The following is a 19808-nucleotide window of genomic DNA, read 5'->3' on the forward strand; positions in this document are numbered from 1 at the left end:
CGAGTGCTGGTAAATCTGAAATCGATTCCAGGTCGGGTCAAACCGAAGACTTTAAAAACGGTACCGATTGTGTTTTTTTTTGCATAACGTAGTGGAGATGAGTCGGGTAATAATGTAATGACTTCGTAAGCCAGGCATACAATCACATGAGCCCTGTAGGTAAAATACCCTAGTAGTTGTAGAGCCACAATAAATAAAACCATAACATAATTATTACTTGTTCTTTTACAAAATTGTAGGTTGATTACGAAATTGCACAAAGTAGAACTGTGACGACATAAAGTGGTCAAGGTTCTGTGATGGGAGAATCACCTGATGATGACTCAAGTGACGCAACAAAAGGAAGATCAAAGTGGAAGAAAAATATCGACTTTGTCTTCGGCGTGGCCGGAGGCTCAATTGGACTTGGAAATGTGTGGAGGTTTCCATACCTGTGCTATAAGAATGGAGGAGGTAAGTGTATTTCGTGAAGAGAAATTGTATTCTCAAGTGATTTTGTTTGTGCTGTTTTAAGTTGGATAGGTGACCACAACAATAAGATTCATCAAACTTCATACATCTTCACTGTGGTTGCGTATGCTTAAAACCATTCGGCTACTGTAGGTTACTTCAAATGGAACAAATGGAATGGAACAAGCCTGTTCAATTAGTTAAAGAAGATTAAACATAGCCATTAGGTATCTCTCGGTATTCACTGAACTCAGGGACTTGGTTGGTAGAATATTAGGATGAAACTTTAGTTTAGAATAAGATGGTCTTATTAGTGTTTGCGTCAAAAATATGACACTAGTGTCTGCGGTTGCTATAACCTACTTTAACAAACTATGTCCCACGTTGCAAATGGAGTAGCTCCCTTTCCATCAGTTTGGAAGAGGAGCCGTTTTCACATCGTTTTAAGGTTTAGCTATGTTGCAATAATGTAAAAATGTAGCTTTTACTGGCTAGGCAGTTACGTCTTTACTTGAGCTTCAGTCTGTACACTTTGTAGTTAATTTGAGTTCCTAAGTTGGATAATCTTGCCGAAGCGGCAGCTGCTTTCATCATCAGTCAACCGCTCGGGATTAATCTTATCGTCATCACTTCTATAGAAAGATACATCTCGAATCGTTTAACGGTTTCTGGCGGAACAATCAAATCACAGGAAGTGACGTCGAAGCGAAACATTCCGCGGACCAACTAAGTCAAGCGATGATATAATTAGTCTACAAGCTACGTCATTTTTTCATTTGTGTTCATGTGCATTGTGCAGCTCAAATAACAATTGCAGCACAACAGCTTTGGCGCGAATTTCAGACACATTACACTTGTCACAACCTACACAAACAGCTTCCCGTTGAGTTGATGCTGTTCAGGAATAATTTGTAGCTTTTATCTAACTCATGATGCCGTCTTCCTGCTGATTAACTTGCTGACTGTGAGTACAATTGTAATGCTGCAGGTTAAATGTACATTTAAAGCCAATTGCAGATATCTAACGTTTTATCTTGGCCAACGCTTTATAACTCGCTTTCTTATACATTACACCATCACCGCAGTTGCCACTGCGTAGTCCTTGCGGATTGCTTGAACATGTAGTCGGACCACTCGGCATGCGGAAACTCAGCAAGTGCTTCAACTCAGCAATTACATTTCAGCTACTGCCAAGTCAGCAAATGAGATTTACGTGCTCACGTCGGACTTGCTCGGTCATCGCTTGTGAAACTCTTTTTGCTGACTTGTGATATTCCAAGTTATGGCTTGCTCAGTTGTTAGGCTACTTGCTCAGTTTCATCATTTGCTAACTTCAGCCACTTGCTGAAATGTTGCTAGCTCAGTTATCACTTGCTCAGTTGTCGCTTGCTGACTTTACAAGCAGAAGACTCTTTGAAAAAGTGCTGATTTGACACCACTCAAAAGCACGAACTTGAACATTAGTATGACTATATTGTAGCAAGAGACTGAATGACGATCGTTGATACATGGCTCATTGGCTCAGTCATATGATATTGTCACATTGCGTGTAAGCCATGATTTGCAGGCCACAAAAGTCAGTTGTTGGATAAATAATAAATGAGGTTCCAATGACATATCTTCGGTAATCGATAATATTCAACAAGGTAGGCTTTTACTGTTATTACCGATCTAGCTTATATCGAGCACTTTAATTAGATATCTTCCAACCTTTAGTTTATATGTGGCTTGTCAAAATTATATTATCTTGCATCATACATTCAGAATAAAACCAGGTATGATATTTGGAAATACTTCTCTCCGGTTGTCTTTACTGCTGCCCAGTAATTTATTGCCTTTCCAGTGAGATAATTTTGCCACTGCCCACTATCGACATTTTTATCGCATGTTTTTCGTTGAGTTTGTAACACACAGGCTTGTTCGCGCTTACAATCTTTGGATTAATTGACTATATAGAAAATATGACAACCTTTGACAACTACAGCCATTACACTTGCTTGGATTGTGGACTATTTTTGACGAGGTCTTGAACATCGCGATTTGAGGCCGGCTGCTGCGAGACATTGTTACCAATTGGCCATGCAGCCAGTCAAAACTATCAAAAAGCACAAACGTATTTTCATGATTATGGAGCTATATAGCCAACCAATGAATAAACATCTTGAATACATAAAGGATTCTGATTTTAAAAATTACTTTTGTGAAATGTTGCAGTCGCCATAATGCAAAAAGATAAAACAGTTTTTACTCCAAAATAAAACTTTGAATGCATGGAGTTGTGTTTTGACTTTTTCCGTGCAGCTGGCTGATCACACTTTGATGAGTCGGTTGACGAAGCTGTGTGGGTTGGCAGATGCTTTAAAATGAATCTAAGCTGCGAAAAAGCGTACAGATTTATTTTATGTTTCTCAGCAGTCGAGTGCAGCAACAATTGACAGCGATAGACACGTATTTCGCCTATGAGGCTGGGTTAATCAGTATCGCACCACTAATACATAAACATTTGTTGATGTGGGAAAATTTTTGATGGCGAGTGTAGATGTGGAGGCTACAACGACATAGTTGGCAAAACGCCATGCTCGTTGTTCCATAGTGAGCAGTTAGTTCTATGTTGATGCCAGTCATTGCTCCTTCTGCACAGGTTTATTTATGCGACTTTAACTCCCACACAATCTCATTGATTTCCTGCATTTCAATCAGGAACTTCCTCCCTAGCGTGAACCTAATTATTCACATCACGCGTCCATTGTTCACCATAATTCCGGAACGCAACGTGAATTGTCTTCAACACGCTTTGTTTCCAAAACAATTAAGTTATAGTCTTCATGATGACGTTGCTGTTAGTAAAATTCATCAGGAAGTGCTGGAACTGTATTGTTTGTTGAAAGGGGAAAAGCGATTTCCATCTTGGGGTGGATTATGGAAAATTATAGATTCATTAAAACATAAGTGAAAGTGTTTCTGGGGTTAGTGAAAGTCATCAATGGTCACGAGTGTGGCAACCCCGCCTGTTTGCTCTGAAATAAAAGCAACTGTTGGGCCCAATTTTACCTTCCTAGGAAGCAAACTGTTCCTTTGACCATATCCCACCCCCAACTCACAAGGTTGTATACCAGGATTATTGGATCACAAAGAACAACCGGGGTACAGGAACGATTTCAAATAAAGACTTGATAGTCTCAATTTGACGAAATATTTCGCTTTTCTAAGAACAGAGAGTAGAAATCAAGAAGTGCCATGAACTAAAACAACTCCTGAACTATTGAATCCTCTTCGTGCTGACGTCACGGACATTTCAACATTCTTCACACGACTTTTCTGTCATAAAAACATATTTAGAAACCTTTTACCATTCTATTAAGTCATTCTAGTGTTTCAAGGTTCCTCATTCCGCTGTTAGAGAAGAAGGAAAATCGCTCAATTACAGTATATTCAAGTTCCTTTTTTCATGGTAACAATGCGAACTTGGCAATTGAAAAAAACTAGTTACGTCTACTGTAATTTAAATCCACGACATTTCATGAAACAAAATAACTGTTAGATTACAATACTTTGCTTAATCTAATTACGCGTTACCTGGGATTATAAATCGTACTCTAATCCTACAGAATGATAATTTTCTAAAACATGTAGTGACGTTTATGTTATGCTTTTATTCCAATTGATTTGTTTTCCAGGTGTTTTCCTAATTCCTTATGTAGTCTTCCTGATCGGAGCTGCCGTTCCCATATTTTTCCTTGAAGCGGCGATCGGACAATTGACGAGTCGCTCAGTGTCGCGCGCTTGGGACATCTTTCCACTGATGAGAGGCAAGTTAAGATAATAACAGTGGCCCCCGCTTTGAGCCCACCTCAAGACTGGACGGTTTTGGGCTTATTAAGTTGATGGGCTTGTTAACCGTGGGCTTAGTAAGCGAGGACTACTGTATATTGTTTATGATTTCTATCTGACCATACACTTGCACTTGTTTCAGTAGCCTAATGTTTATTTGATTTGTATCTTGCTTGAAGGAAATCCTTCGCGATGATAATCCTGTGTGGTTATCCCTTCGCGATGATAATCCTATGTGGTTATTCGAAGTAAATTTGTCATTACACTTGATTTGAAACAATACGATGCCAAATCAAGGTGAAAGAATTTCCTCCAAACAAAATTTTGTTTTAAAAATATTTGGGTTTGGCCTTCATAGAATTTTTGTTAGAGCTTGGCACAGGACCACACATCTTATGTAGGTTACAGCAGAGATTGGTAGATTATGGGATTCTCGCCAGCTTTGTTTTCGTTTCAAGCTAATGAGTAATTACAAAACGAAGTTGCCCGGACTTCGACAGGAAATAAGAAAATTATTTTTTCGTCATTCAAGATAATTTCAAACATTTTTGTTTTAGAAAGCGCTGTTCTAGGTAAAAAAGGTTTTTACACTGTTTCGCCGTCTGTAGACGTTAAAGTGATGTAAAATCGAAACCTTGCAAACGGTACACTGTTCTTTTAATTTACGTTTGAAAATGATTGTTGCCAAACAATAAGACAAAAACGACATCTTTGTTTATCAAAATCCCTCATACGTTTGCCCAGATACAAGGAATTTCAAAACAAACTAAAATATTGACAGGGCAATTATTGTCGCCTGTACAAGACACGACAACAGCATGCGATCACGGTTTAAGATTGGAGACTGGGCTTAAAAGTAACACTTTTGGCTCAGTTGGAGTAGAAGGGATTTTGACTTGTCCGGACTCGGAGTCGGCCAGTTATAAACCGAAGAGTCGTCGGAGTCGTGTATTTTTCGCCTAACTCCGTAGCCTGTTTGAAAGCAACACTTTTTGTCTAAGATGTTATAATTTCTGAGTTGCTCATGAAGACAACCGAAGAAGAACATTTATTACCATACCGATGTTACTTTGGTATCCACGTCTCTCCAATGCTATATCTTAGAAAATGTATAAAGCACAGAAGATACAATGCGCAATGCGCAATGCACTGACGTTTCGTGATATTCAGTGACACCTTGAATAAAAATATTTGGTTATAACTGATGGTTAATTAAACCAACAACGTAATCTAATGAAATGTTTCAACCAGTACTCAACCTAACACTGCTGGCTAATATGATCTAATGCATGCCCAATTTTTATGTTTCTCTCTTCTAGGTTTGGTGGCTGTGCAAATGATCAAATGTGCAAACTGGTATATCATTCCAAATTTTTGCACCAGCGTATTTTATAGAGCGTTGTAGTTTAGTGGCTGTGCAATTTTAAAATAGCGATTTCCTAACGCTATTTTATCGATGCTTGTTTTAAACCTGTTGGCCTTGCCCTCTTTTCCTTTTGTTGGCGCCAAATTCGTGTGTTTACTTTGTCATTCTCTACTTGTCCGCCCTGATGGCTCAGTTGGTTGGCGCATGACTTTGTGAACGAAGACGCTTGAAGATCAAGCGGCACGAGTTCGACTCTCGAGGTGTTCGCTTGAGGTTGAGCAACGCATTTCAAGGATTGCTATCCTTTCGCGGCACCTAATGAATGGAATAATTCCCCAGCAACAACACTTCAACAATCAAAAACTTCACTCTGCCGATCTCAGTAACCAGCCCTGCGTCAAGAGCCTCTACAAGTATGCGAAACTACCAGAAATAACCTATCAAGGCTTTGTCAGTCCGAGGATAAAGATTCAAAACGAACCAACCAACCATGCTCGCGCCAGCAATTGAATTTAAATCGAGCTTTAATTTAAACCCATGAGGGCAAGTTACCACCCAAAAGTGTCCGACACATTTCCTTTACAATGACTTCCAAAATTTAAATTTAACCAATGAGTTGAAGCACTTTAACCATTTATGATTTAAAACTGTTTAGAATTTTGTTCGTTGTTTTTTGTTAAAAATGTTTGAAAGAAACGTTGTTATTTGTTGTTGTTGACTAAAGCTTGACAAGAGATGCACTATTCTGGACTGTGTAGCGTTTTAAAAAAGCACTAGAATGCTGTAATTATTTTCAAAACCTGTAGCATAAAATGAAACCGTAAGCCTTCAGCTAGGCAAGACTATCCTTTACTGTTTTCAGGAATCGGTTATGCGTCTTTGACAATTATCATGAATTTGAACACTTACTACATGACGATACTGGCCTGGGCTTTGAGATACATCATCGCAAGCTTCAACCCCGTGCAGCCCTGGTCGTCTTGTGATAACAATTGGAACACGAACAGTTGCTACGTCTACGGAAGAAGCAACATCTCCTCCATTGATGACGTCAATCAAACCGTCATCAATGCTACGATGACCTCCGATATCAACGTCACAAGAGTTTCGTCTGTGACCGAATACTGGGAGTGAGTGCCATTTGACTTGTAAATACAACTTTTTTAGTTCATAATAATGATAATAATAGTGACGTGTTCATCGTGCATGCGTTGTTTACAATGCTGTAACGGCCAGCAGCTGTAACGCAGCCGTGCCGTTGTTTGAAAGCCATTTTTATGACCGAATAAGAACTTGGCGTCTAACTCACAGTCACATCTACAAACTGAGAGGCAGGCAGTCCATCTGCTGAGCTAACTACCCGGTGCACGCGGTTCATGCATGTGGTCACTACAGCATCTAATCGCTGCGTTAACTTGGAAAAGTAGCAAGTCTGCTCTGAGGCTTGAACCTAATTGCATTTGTTGTGATTTCACCTCCATATATGTTCAACGTCAAAGTTCTCAATTGTTTTTAAAAAATTAAAAAATCCTTGTCGAACAGCTAGGCACGTATATCCACGCTTGAGCTTGCCAAGTAGTTCCGTATTTTTACCCTCTGTTATGGTATATTAGTTTCACCATAATGGCCACAAATTAAAACAAAATGAAGTGCACCAATTTTCCCCTTATTGTTTTTCGATATTTCAAAGTGAATGTTAATCTGACGGATTCTTATATTGCTGTTATGCTCACAGACGTGGAATCTTGGGCATCTCAAGTGGGGTTCACCATTTGGGGTCGATACGTTGGGAATTGTTTGGTTGCTTGTTAGCATGCTGGTTGGTTGTCTACTTCTCGATTTGGAAAGGAATTTCATGGACAAGTAAAGTGAGTATTAAGCGGATAAGTTGTTATTTTATTTAAGAGTCCTTGTAACTCAAACTGTCAGCTTATTGGTCTCAAAAGATTATGACAGAACCGAAAAGGATTCGGTTCCTGTATTGCGCAATATAACCTGTATACATCGGCATTATCACGACATTGCTACGCAATAACATCACTGTCGCGGACAATATCTGCAGACAGACCTTGAGTTCAACTTGTTGTGTTTCTCTGTGTAATGATCACTAGGGACTGTGTGACGTGTATACTTTAAACTTGGTAATTTTTAAGTTAAATTGTATTTTAAATAAAATATTTTTTGCGTAGTTTGTACCTGGGTTGTCACGCAACAGTGAGAGTTTTAGAAAATGAACGTATGCAGAAGTGTTATATCTTGCTGCTAAATTTCTTGTGTAAGCTTCATTTCAAACTAAAGTTTTTATTTGAAACAAATCTTGGCATACGTTTAAACATGACTCTAAAAATCTAAATCGTCTTCAGCGTATGCTACCTCAGTAAAAATACATTCAAGAAATACTATGGAAAACGTTCATCATTATTGTGAGAATGTGAGGCTGAAGACCAATGTTGTTCATATTTCTATTTGTATTTTATTCCAGTCGCGTTTACTGAAGTTACAGTAATATTTAAAAGAAGAAAACCAATGTGTAGATTCCCACATTAAGCCTATCCCAGACAGCAAAGTCCGTCATTTTAACATTGATTCTACGTTTGCAGACATTGAACCAATATCAAAATGATGGATTTTGCAGCCCATGCTGATGAGTGATGAGGCTCATATCGTGCCACAGCATGCTCAGGACATTACACCGTTTGCAGCAAACCGATTTATAATTTATCTACTTCTGCACATTCCAACCCTACTGACCTTATCCTGTTTTGAAGGGAAAGGCAAATATTAACTTTGTAGTACAACTGGGCAGTCACAAACACAAACAATCTTTTTCCACGTAGTACTAAAACAAACAGAACAAGCTAGTAAACACATTTATCAAACTTTAGCAAAGGTGGTTTAATAAACAGCTAAATTTTAGAGATAAAGTTGTTACTCACAAAAAGCTCAATGATCGTCGATGATTTTAGGATAATTTATTGTTCATGGCAGTAAATATTTGCGAAATCAATAGATTGACCTTGCGCGGGTCTGGTTTTCATTGGGCGCTTGTAAATTTCCTTTTACATTCAAAACATCCAACCATTGCATTGCCCAATGGTCTGTTAACGTTAAATTGATGCTAGGAATGTGCAAGATTATGATGGTTTTATCGGCTGAAGGGCTTCCAGGCTACCGCCGCAGCTGCCGGCTGCCTGCATCCCGGCAACGTCATAATGACATTGCGGAGTAGTTTGTTGCTATCAGTCATCACGTGATCTTATCAGTGAGCCAATCATACGCTACAGATAATTAGAACGACCATATCCTCCAAGGTGTCTGGCCAAATCTGGTTCGAGGTTTACTGAGATTACTTACAAAGCCTCCAAAAATAAATACCAGTTTCAATTTGTGACTTCAAATATTACACCCACTAACGATTATAGACTGAGATATTTGACAACTTGTAGGTTTTGATACTTCACCTTTTTGTTCAATGACGTGTCAGTGCATCCAGCTACATCGTTTCAACGTCAGTAAACCTTAAAGCAATATAAAAGGGACTTATATGCTAACTAGGAATAGACTTATATCACATGTCCATGTGTTGTGTAAATTACATGTACATGTAAGCCATGTGTTGTGTAAATTAGATCAAAACTCTTCGATTTGTTGACAGATTGTCTACTTCACTGCAACATTTCCACTGGCCATGCTGCTGATTCTGTTTGTTCGAGGTGTCACCCTTCCCGGGGCAGAAGACGGGATTTACTTTTATTTGAACCCAAACATCACAAAGCTCAGTGAACCACAGGTGATTGACAGCTCACAATTAGTTATTGTATAATAAAACGAACAGCTGGTTTGTGACATAGATTGTTCATTGTTACTTGCAATTATACATACATTGTAAGGTAAACCTTATTTTCCTGGACTAGTAAAGCAAAACAAACTTGAATAGCATAGATAAAGATGATAATGTATAGATCAATCATGCTACTCTGAACAAAAAAACCCAACACATTTGGAATGACAATGTAGAAAACCTTTCGAGTTCAAGGCTCAAGGGCTCTGGAAGGATAGCACCTTTCAGGAGGTGTACAAGTCAACAACCTCTTCTTGTTCACTGGACTACTCAATACTCATCTCAGGTTGTCAACAACAAGACTGTTCCAGCGTCCCAGAGCCTACTCGTGGCGAGCCTGTTTTCGCTAATCTGGCCAGATGTAAAGTAGCGACACTTGATAAAAACACGCAGGGGCTCCAAGCAGTCTTTAGCCGGAGGAGCGTCTATCATTTCCAATAGCATGCCTGTTGACGCCAGGAAGGACATCTGGCCATAAAATTTGTTCACCTAAAATTTATATGCAGTGAAGTTTGGAATAAGGTAGTAAAAAAAAATGAAAAAATATATTTCTGCTTTCACTACATCCTGTTTTGATTAGGTTTGGATGGACGCCGCCACTCAAGTGTTTTATTCTTACTCTTTATCGAACGGGATCATGGTGGCCATGGGAAGCTACAATGCGTTCCATCACAATCTATATCGGTAAATTGTAATTTTCCATGCGGGTATATATGGTGATAAAGAGGGGAGGTACACTCGTGTAAACCTAAATTTTCTCACAAAATAAACTTTCTGTTCTGCATTGGGTTGAACATTATTGCAGGCTATAGTACATCTAGTGAGGCTTCTGGAAATGGAACTAACATGACAAAACACTGTTTGCTGTGCTACGTCAATGAAATTACTTTAGTGCCATCACACACTGCAGTAGTGCGGTGTGTGACTGATCTAATCTTCTTGTTTTTCTGAGCTAATCTGGTGGACGCATTACTAAACATATTACCCACGTAATACGAAACATTGACCGGATGGGCAAGAAAAGGGGAAGGCCTTCGTTCAGCAGTGGGCTACCACAGGCTAAATATGATAATGAGGATGAACACGGAACAACGCTTTGTTTTTTCCACATCAACTGCCGATTTGCTTTGTATTTTGTTGTTACAATAACGTTGTTCTAACATTGACACGACTTTGTGTTGTCACAGAGATACCATTATCCTTTCGTTCTTGAACAGTGGGACAAGCTTCGTCGCTGGATTCAGCGTGTTCACAATACTTGGCTTCATGGCTAAAGAGCAGGTGAAATAAATATTAATAATCATTTTTGTATATTGTCACGTTTTGTCGCTTCTACCTTTTTTTAGACTTCTGCTATGTTTGAAATATCTTGTTTTGTTTCTGCGATGGTCAGAAATAAAAACAGCATTGTACTGCACTTGACAGTAGCTGGTCTATATGATTTCGGGGACAGCAAATATTTAACCAAGTTAAAACTGGACAAAGAATAATGTAAAATCGGAGGTCTGAAAAACGAACCGTTTAGGAGGAGGTCTGGGAGCTTTGCCTCTCAGAAGATGTTGATAAATTGTATCGTGTTTTGTCCTCACTTTATGTGTATCTCGTGGCCCAATAGCCAAGTTAGTTTTTATTGCTCTTCTTTGAGGGCGGATCAAATGCCCTCTGGATCAATGGCGTACGGAACCATTTGTTTTGGGTGTTCACATTTTTTCAGTCACTTTAAAGGGCGGGGAAACCCAAATTAACTTTGCGAGTTTTTTGTTTCAGCGTGATGTCATTGTGTACAACATGAGTTTTAGCAATAAAATAATCCAAATTTTGTTGCCCTCGTCTCGCTAAGGCCGCTTTTGTTTGATACCCGTTTGTGAGGTCTCGTTGCGCATCAAGCTGTGATTCTGTTCGCTGTGACGTCACAAGGTACATATAGTTGTGGCCAAAAGTTTAAGACCAGATTTGATTTATGACCATTTTTGCATTACTTCAAAATACTGCATCAGATATAAGATGATGCATAAAGATGATGCAACTGAAACAATATCTCATGCAGTATTTTGAAGTAATGCAAAAATGGTCATAAATCAAGTCTGGTCTTAAACTTTTGGCCACAACTATATGTACCTTGTGACGTCACAGCGAACAGAATCACAGCTTGATGCGCGCGAGACCTCGCAAACGGGTATCAAACAAAAGCGGCCTTAGCGAGACGAGGGCAACAAAAATTTGGATTTTTTTTTGCTAAAACGCATGTTGTACACAATGAAATCACGCTGAAACAAAAAACTCGCAAAAAATTAATTTGGGTTTCCCCGCCCTTTAAACACACATTAGGTTTGTTGTTTGCTAAATAGCTGTTCATATCAAAATAAACTGATGTGATGTGAAGAGTCGCTGCGCAAAAATCAAGCGTGTGTTTGAAGCTTTTATAAAATTTGAACACCCAAAAATGGTCATCGCAAGCCACTGCTGTGGATCCGCTTCTGCTTCGCGACCACGCATACTGCCAATCTCAAATGCAATACAATAGACAAATGGAAGCATCGATTAGAAATGTCGTCAAGTCAATTGCTCTTTATTTCCTATTGATTCCATTATTTCCATAAGTGTTTTGTCGACGCATAGCTGCCTGGTCTCGAGCGGTGTCGAACTTATTCCCTTTCGAGCGTCGTGCAGTTACTGGCACGATTCGATGACGTAGTCGAGGAGACCCATTGCGATGTTTGTCAACTCATCCAAAATTCCATTTCTGTACCAATGAGAACAGTACTTATAACTGGAGCTGAACAAGACGCCTTCAATGGTTTGTATCTTCAAAGGATGAAAAGAAATGCAGTGGAGGAAAGATGACAAAATATAACTGAGCTTCTTTTGTGCTCTGACGTTCTTTCATGATCCGATGAGATTCGATAAGGGTCGTTCAGAACTAAATAAAAAGACGTATAATATAGGAGTGTTAATATTTAATAAACGTTTGATTTATATATTCTTGCCAAGTGTTTTAACAGTAACGACGTGATCAAACATATTTGAAGCAATAATTTACCGCAATAACTTAACAAGATCTTTGTCAAGATTTTTTTTTAATTTTACTTACTTTTTAGAACACCACAATAGCTACTGTGGCAGAATCTGGCCCTGGTCTTGTCTTCATTGCTTACCCCAAAGCTGTCTCTCTCATGCCATGTCCACAAGTGTGGGGGGTTCTCTTTTTCCTAATGATCTTCTTGTTGGGATTGGACAGTCAGGTAGGTCTCAGTGTGTTGTTTGTTAAGGTCTTGCTACATGTCACAGCTTTGATGTTAAGTTGTTGTTAATGTTCGCATTTCTCTGAGAGAATGATGTGTGAAACATAAAGAAATATCTAAACGTGAATTTGAGATAACTTGCATTTTGAATAACACAACAATTTAAAGGTGATGTTGAGCTTTTTCAATGATGCTGTATGTTTTTGAGTCTGGTGACACATGCATATTCCTTAATAGCGGCTCTAACGCATCAGTTTAAAGTTACGTTTTGATACTCTTCTATCCTTGTTTTTGTATTTTCAGTTTATTGGTCAAGAGAGCCTAATTATATCGTTAATGGACCTGAAGCCTTCCATATTCAACAAGCCATACAGAAGAGAAATCTTGGTTGCTGTAGTTTGTTTCATTCAGTTCATGATCGGAATCATCATGATCACTGAGGTGGGTTGTACTCAGCTTTTTGTTTGTTTGTCATATTTTTATCCTGCATTGCGGGAAAGCGGACTTGAGCGCTATGCATCGGTGTACGCCTTCCGACGTACACATGACCCACGCTGCAGCCGGCTGCAATGTCTGTTTCCGGTTGTCTACTCTACTTATGACTTAAATTTGGTACTACCCATTACTCGAAATCGATCACTGGGTAGAGGCAATTATCGTAAAGTTTCTTGCCCAGAGAAACAACAGCACGTGCGGGTGGCTGGAGTCGAACATGAGGCTCTCGACTGCGAGCCCAAAGCGCTAACCACTCGGCCACTGCTGCCGAATTGTCAAACTTACAAACAAACGTTTTAAAAACAATTTGTAGTTTAGTATGGTTAGTACGTTTTACTGTAATCCATTTTATTTCAGGGAGGAGTCTACGTTTTCAACATGTATGACAATTATGCAGCCGCTGGATGGTGCCTTTTCTTCATTGGAGTTTGCGAGTGTGTCACAGTGAGCTACTTATTCGGCATAAATCGATTCTGGAATCATATTTGCAGCATGCTGAAGTTCAGACCATTCCCCTGGTTCAAATATGCATGGGCAATTGTTGCCCCAATTATTACCACAGTAAGTTTATTTCTGCATGGTTTAGTGTTGCCAAATGGGAAATTTGTCCCCAATTTAAGGAAATTTCAGAGCTGTTTAAGACAAACAATTGAAATTGAGGAAGTTGTCATCATCTGGAGAGGGACAGTGGTAAGCAAACTTCTCTAGAAGGTAAAGGTGAGTCCCAATATCATCCAAGCATCGGAGGATGAGAAGATAAGGGTTCTTCTTATACTTCGGCACTAACGAGAGTAGGGTGGCCAGTTCCTTTCTCACGACCGCATTACCTTTAGCAACTACGCCCACCCAATTTATTACACCCTAGGTAAGTGGTGTTGATCAACAACCAGCTTAAGCCGGGAGTCGAACCAGGGTTGCATGATTGGAAAGCGAGCGCTTCACAGAAAGCCTAACAGAATTTGCCTCTCAAAAAGCAATTTTTTTTCTTTTCATTTTAGAAAACTTGTAAAAACTGACAAAAAAACAGATGAAAACTTTTTGTCCAGAGATTACGTTGAACATAAAAGAAAAACTTTTGAAGCCGATTTGCTTTGAAACAGTGCTGGTAAAGTGAAGTTCCTTTCAGGGCATTTGAAAACAAGCTGTGGAGAATTCGTGTAATATCGTCTGGCAGCAGTGGCATGGAAGCATGTACAGTGACGTCACTTGGGTTATCAGCACATGCAAACAATGACAGACAGTTTTTATCCTCTCCTGATAACTTCTGAGCGATTGCTTTTATACTTTGTGCATTGTTAATATAAAATGTAATATGAAATTGACACCCTTTGATACTCCATTCAGGTCCAGATGCCGCTTTGACTCCCCCTTGATACGCCCCTGAAAAGATAACGGTTGGCTAATATAACAATTCTTTCACCTCAATGGAATTTCGCGTCTTTTAATTGTTTTTCAGAGACTTTACAAATTACTAAAGTTTTAATATAGTTTCTATAACGTAAGTTTAATTTTGCGTAACTTATATTATTGAAATTCAAAAAAACAGTTAAAATCTCTTATTTTTTATGTAGACCTCATGATTAAAAGGATCCTTAACAAAGCTATTTGCCTGTTTACCTGGGTTGTGTGTGTCAATTAATGTACAATAATTCTTTACTATAATAACAACCTATAACGAGAATTTCGGCAGGCTCTTTGCGTGAGAAGTATGTTATCCAACAAACCTTTAAACTAAAAGTAATTTGCGTTCTTCTGGTGACTATTTACTAGGTTACCTCCTGATGTTAAAGATGATAACTAGCTTTTGTATTTCCGACGTTTCGTCAGTCAGCACGACTGACTTTATCAAGGTGGCTAAAACAGGTTAACACAACCTGTTCAGCAACGATGGCACAACACAAAAACGTACTGATAAAATGAATAAAGTAAGCAGCAAGAATCAGAATTAAAACACGCAACAAGATACCTAGAGGTTAAACTGAATGCAGTGAATGCCTAAAACCAGTAGGCTGCTTTCCAACAGCGTAAATTTATCTATCTATTGGGCCACCGTCAAGAAACATTGAAAAGTCATCAGACAAGACAGAAACCAAGGGAATTGGCAATAACAATGATAGAGAAGACGCACTGAGAATGGAAAAGGTGAAGTTAAAGTTAAAGATAAAGTTAAAACCTTTAAACGTTTAGTCATTTCAATATTTTACTGTCATGGCACCACAACGACAAAAATATTTTTGAGTTATAAATAACATTTGAATTATTTGAGTGTAACGCTTCCCTGGTCGAAGGGTGGCCTCATTTCACGTGAGATCCACTTCAAAAACTAGGGAAGATCAATAGACTGGAAATAAACTCATCTACGTCCACCCTATGACGTAGGGTGAACCTGTCTTCCAGCACATTACTGCACTTCACAGAGATCTTTCTGTAGGAAAAGTTTCTTTATTTTTCAAGACTGAATTAGTCATACGCAAAACAAATTGAACACTTTACTGCAACACTGGATTGTAATACTACTTTTGCATAACACGAAGGCGTTCCATAAACAAAATCTGATTCAATTCTGGTCGTGACACAAACACCGTTTTATCAATAACAAATATTTACGATTGATTGGTAAGGTGACGTTGTATCTTGCTTACTGTACGTTACTGAAAAGGTTGAAGCAAGATTTTGTGATATCTTTTTGAAAACTTAACTGTGATGCTACTGTGAATACGGTGATTTTCTGAGTCCAGTATGAAACTTAATTTGACTTTCAGGGCAAGTTTTGGTAGTGGCGTTGACAAGGGGTACTAGCGTTGAAGTGAAAGATAATTTCAGACATTTACTCTGCAAGGAAACAAACAATACTTGAATGGTTAATGTTGGATTAATTCGCAATTCAATTTCGTGGCGCACTTAAAATTTATTTTCTTCATTTTTTATTGACATTTTACTATTTTTGTATTTCAGGGGGTATTTTTGTACAGTCTTGTAAAATACCAACCGTTGACATACAACAAAGTTTATCCTTATCCAATTTGGGCCCAAGTACTTTGCTGGGCCTTGGCACTATGTGCCATTTTGTGGATTCCCGGCTATGCAATATACGCATTTTATAAAGCAGACGGAAATTTTAAGAGGGTAAGTCGATACAGTAGGTGTTTGAAAAATATTCTTCGAACATAGCGATCTGTATCTTGTTTTTCTACTTGTCGTATCCAGTAACGTATTGATGGTAAGAAGAAGTTGAATTTTTTCAATGATACAGCAACTTGATCAGTAGTCTAACTATCTGGCAAAAGAAGAAATTTGTAATCGTCTTAGAAAGCATTGTGATGATAACAAAGACAGTCAGATCGATAATCACACAGCTCATTTGCCCACAAAGAGTCGAACGTCTGTCTTCCGTTCTTCGTTGGCAAAGCCGGATATTTAACGATTGTGATGTAAATTTATGTCTTATCACCAATTTGCTTGCGCCACCAGCACATAATGAAAGTTATGGACCTCTTTGGATGATCAGATATTTCAGTTCAAATGATTTTAACAATTTTTACCTTGTTTCTGGCTTTGATCTGTCCACTTTGTCTGATACATATTATGGCTATTGATTATTATTTTTAAACGAAATATAAAGTAGTGGCTTCAACCAAGTTGCGCTTTCCAATAACCACCTTATTGCTTGCAGAAATGGACCGTAGTCAGCAAGATGCCAGAAGATCTCAGAAAGCGAATTGAAATAAAAGAAGAATCTTCTTACATTGAAGACTCCATGGACAGCCTTCCTTTAAAATCATTCTCAGATGGTTCCTGAAAGCGGCTTATATTTATAAAGACTCGAATGCCGTTTTTTCTGCAAACGGTTTGAATATTTCGCTTTTTACCCGTTCTCAACAGTGTGGTTGATTCATCCTTTCCAGTTGGATAAGACGATTGTCTCAGCGGCTTTCTATGGCCATCAATCATCTTTTCAGGTGCCTGAGGTATTAATTTTGGCTGTTTTGTAATGTTAAACGAGCAAAATTGATACCGAAGGTTCTCAAAATTTTGATCACCTCACTCCTTATGCCCTTTCAATGGTAGCCAAGAGGATTACATACTTTGATTCCTCTTGAGACATGTGTGACGTCACTATAGCATGACTATTGCTATTGATCTAACTGTTGTGATGTCTTAAACATCTCTACAGGGGATAGTTTTACAACCACTTGTAACTACACTGCTACAGCCACCCCTATTGTCCAACCTGCGAGTTTCCTCTTAGCGTCGCTGTATCGCCCGAATCTTCCAATACGCGACAAATTAAGTTCTCCCCTCCATGCGGCACTACAGGCTTCTTCGCTTTACAAATCGAAGTTAAAGTTACAAATTTATATTCATACCTTGTTGGTATGTAGGGTGAGTACTCATAGCCTGGTAATATGTTGGGCTCAGTGATGCATTAGGGGCCGTTTTTTTCAAGACCCAAAAATATGCCCATCATATTTTCATTTAGCTGTAGTGGTAACCAGTTCTTTGTCGTATAAACGAATCATCTGACAACCATTCCCCTCCCAATGGAATAACAGGCCTCCGCACACTTGACGATCTGACAAAACGTTGGCTCCAAGTCCTTCCTTTCAGCTGACCACAAACTTTCTGCTTCACACGAACGACGACGACGACGATCTGACAACTGGCAGTCGTACCCCAGGCCTTTCTTGTCAAATCTGTTCTAATAAGATAGAAGCCAAAATCAAACAGGAGAGTTTAGACGCCTTGTGAGGTTTTTCAATCTGATCTTTCAAGTAACAGCATTATTACTTGAAAAAGTGAAATGAAGGAAACCTTACAGTTCACAAAAAGAATAAGCATCATCTATTACAAATACAAAGTGAATCTTGCTTAGGAACAGTACATTACGGGACGCGCAACTCCGCTGTTCCGGCAACTTTTGGAGGGCAATTGCCAATTTGACATGTTTTTTACGCTTTGCTCCTGGCTTGCTTTCAACTAAAAACCTTAAATACTTCAAAATTAACTTTACTATTGTATGACCCACAAAAAGTACAATATTTTGTAAAGCAGAAAAAACGTAACTCTTCTGGTGTTGCGGATAAGCTAAAAGCGGATGTTGTTTCACAACACCACGATCTGCAATCCCTATTAGGAATAATGCTCAAAACTTGACCCGGCATATTTTCAGTTCAAGAGTACTCGCATACCAGAATTTGCCTACACCCCCTGCCATGGAGCAAGACAAACGAAGCGAAGAAACAATGGTTCAGTTCTCAAGCATGCGCATGAGTAACGTACTTCAGGAACAAATCTCCAGACAATGTCCCATAGACAGTGGCGTCGCCAGCACAGCTAACCATTTTGCGAAGGCTATTTCCTCCCTGCCCGTAGACAACACTTTACCAACCATGTAACACTTTGCTACAAAACACGCAACCAAAGTTCCCATAAATAAGTGAAACTGTCGGGTCTGAGAATATAATCTCCCAATGGAGATGGTTTGTTGGTGGTCCTCGGACTTACGAAGCCTTTACTAAATTATTCCTGGCAGTTTCGCATACTTGCAGAGGCCTTAAACCACTGACGCAGGCCCGGTCACCAAAATTGAAATGCGATGCTAAACCGTGCATCCCGAGAGAAGGACCAGATCCTGAGTTTTCTTCGTTCACATAACTCGACCAGATGTTGTTGCTACGCTACAATGACGTTGTATGCATCATCCAAACAATGCGTTAAGACCAAACATGATTTCGGCTTGTCCATCGAAATGGAAGATAAATGCATCCGGCGAAGATAAAAATGAAATTATGCCTTTATAGTTTGTTAGGGCACGAAGAAGGTTATTGCTTAAAATTTTTAAGAAATGATTTTGCGGTTTATGTAGTTTTCGTGACCACTGATTTTGCGATATCAAAAATACCTCAGTTTTTCGTTCTAATTTGGTAAATCCATTGAGACAAACTGATCTTTATTTGTTTTTGTGCCCAAAATTTACAAGGCAGAGCAGTATGGAGTAAAATTGTAAACCTTGCACCACGCGGTGTTTAGATCCTCTTGTCTATTTTTCGAATTGAACTTTTCCATTGATAAGTCTCATGTATGCATTTCGGCTAATTACATGCAAATAAATTGTAATTTGACATCTTCTACGTCTGGTGATTATGATTTTACGATTGACTTGAACTACTCGGTCCCAGTAATTCAGGTATACATCAAAAAGTTTTGACTTGTAAGCTATTCATAGGGAGTTGTTCTACAAGTGCACTGTTCAACTGCACACACAGATTTGAACTACAGAGTTGGGCTATAGTTGTAGTTGTAGAATGTAGATGCTAAGAAATAGGTTAACCGTATGACATGAAAAATGTAGTAGATCATAAATGTTATACAGTATTCCAGTTTACGCAAATATAGGATCCAAGTAGCATTTATATGCGATCATCTTCAGCCTTTAGTTCTGAAGGCATGTACAGTTGTGCACACTGCACAGTATACAGACCATCGTAATTTGACATCGGTCACGAGATGACCCTTCAAATGTTTCAGACCAAGATTTTAAATAGTAACCCAACAGAAATTACTTCATTTAATTGTTTATTGA

The 19808-nt window shown here is 38.8% G+C and overlaps 1 protein-coding gene across 2 annotated transcripts; it reads left to right on the forward strand.

Moving 5' to 3' along the window:
* Positions 1–245: 245 nt before the first annotated feature.
* Positions 246–19354, forward strand: LOC145783501 (sodium- and chloride-dependent taurine transporter-like). Of its 2 annotated transcripts, XM_082595390.1 has the most exons (12): positions 246–453; positions 4128–4259; positions 6510–6777; positions 7383–7515; positions 9303–9437; positions 10069–10172; positions 10676–10769; positions 12587–12730; positions 13034–13171; positions 13583–13786; positions 16181–16351; positions 16899–19354. In XM_082595390.1, exons 1-12 carry the CDS (start codon positions 300–302, stop codon positions 17022–17024), a joined length of 1803 nt encoding a protein of 600 aa, XP_082451516.1. In that variant the 5' UTR covers positions 246–299; the 3' UTR covers positions 17025–19354. The 2 variants fall into 2 exon arrangements, with proteins under 2 accessions (XP_082451516.1, XP_082451517.1); XM_082595391.1 differs by lacking the exons at positions 16181–16351; positions 16899–19354 and adding an exon at positions 14570–14605.
* Positions 19355–19808: the final 454 nt, after the last annotated feature.

Source organism: Aplidium turbinatum, chromosome 14 (genome assembly GCF_918807975.1).
Source record: "Aplidium turbinatum chromosome 14, kaAplTurb1.1, whole genome shotgun sequence".
Taxonomy (NCBI): Eukaryota; Metazoa; Chordata; class Ascidiacea; order Aplousobranchia; family Polyclinidae; genus Aplidium; species Aplidium turbinatum.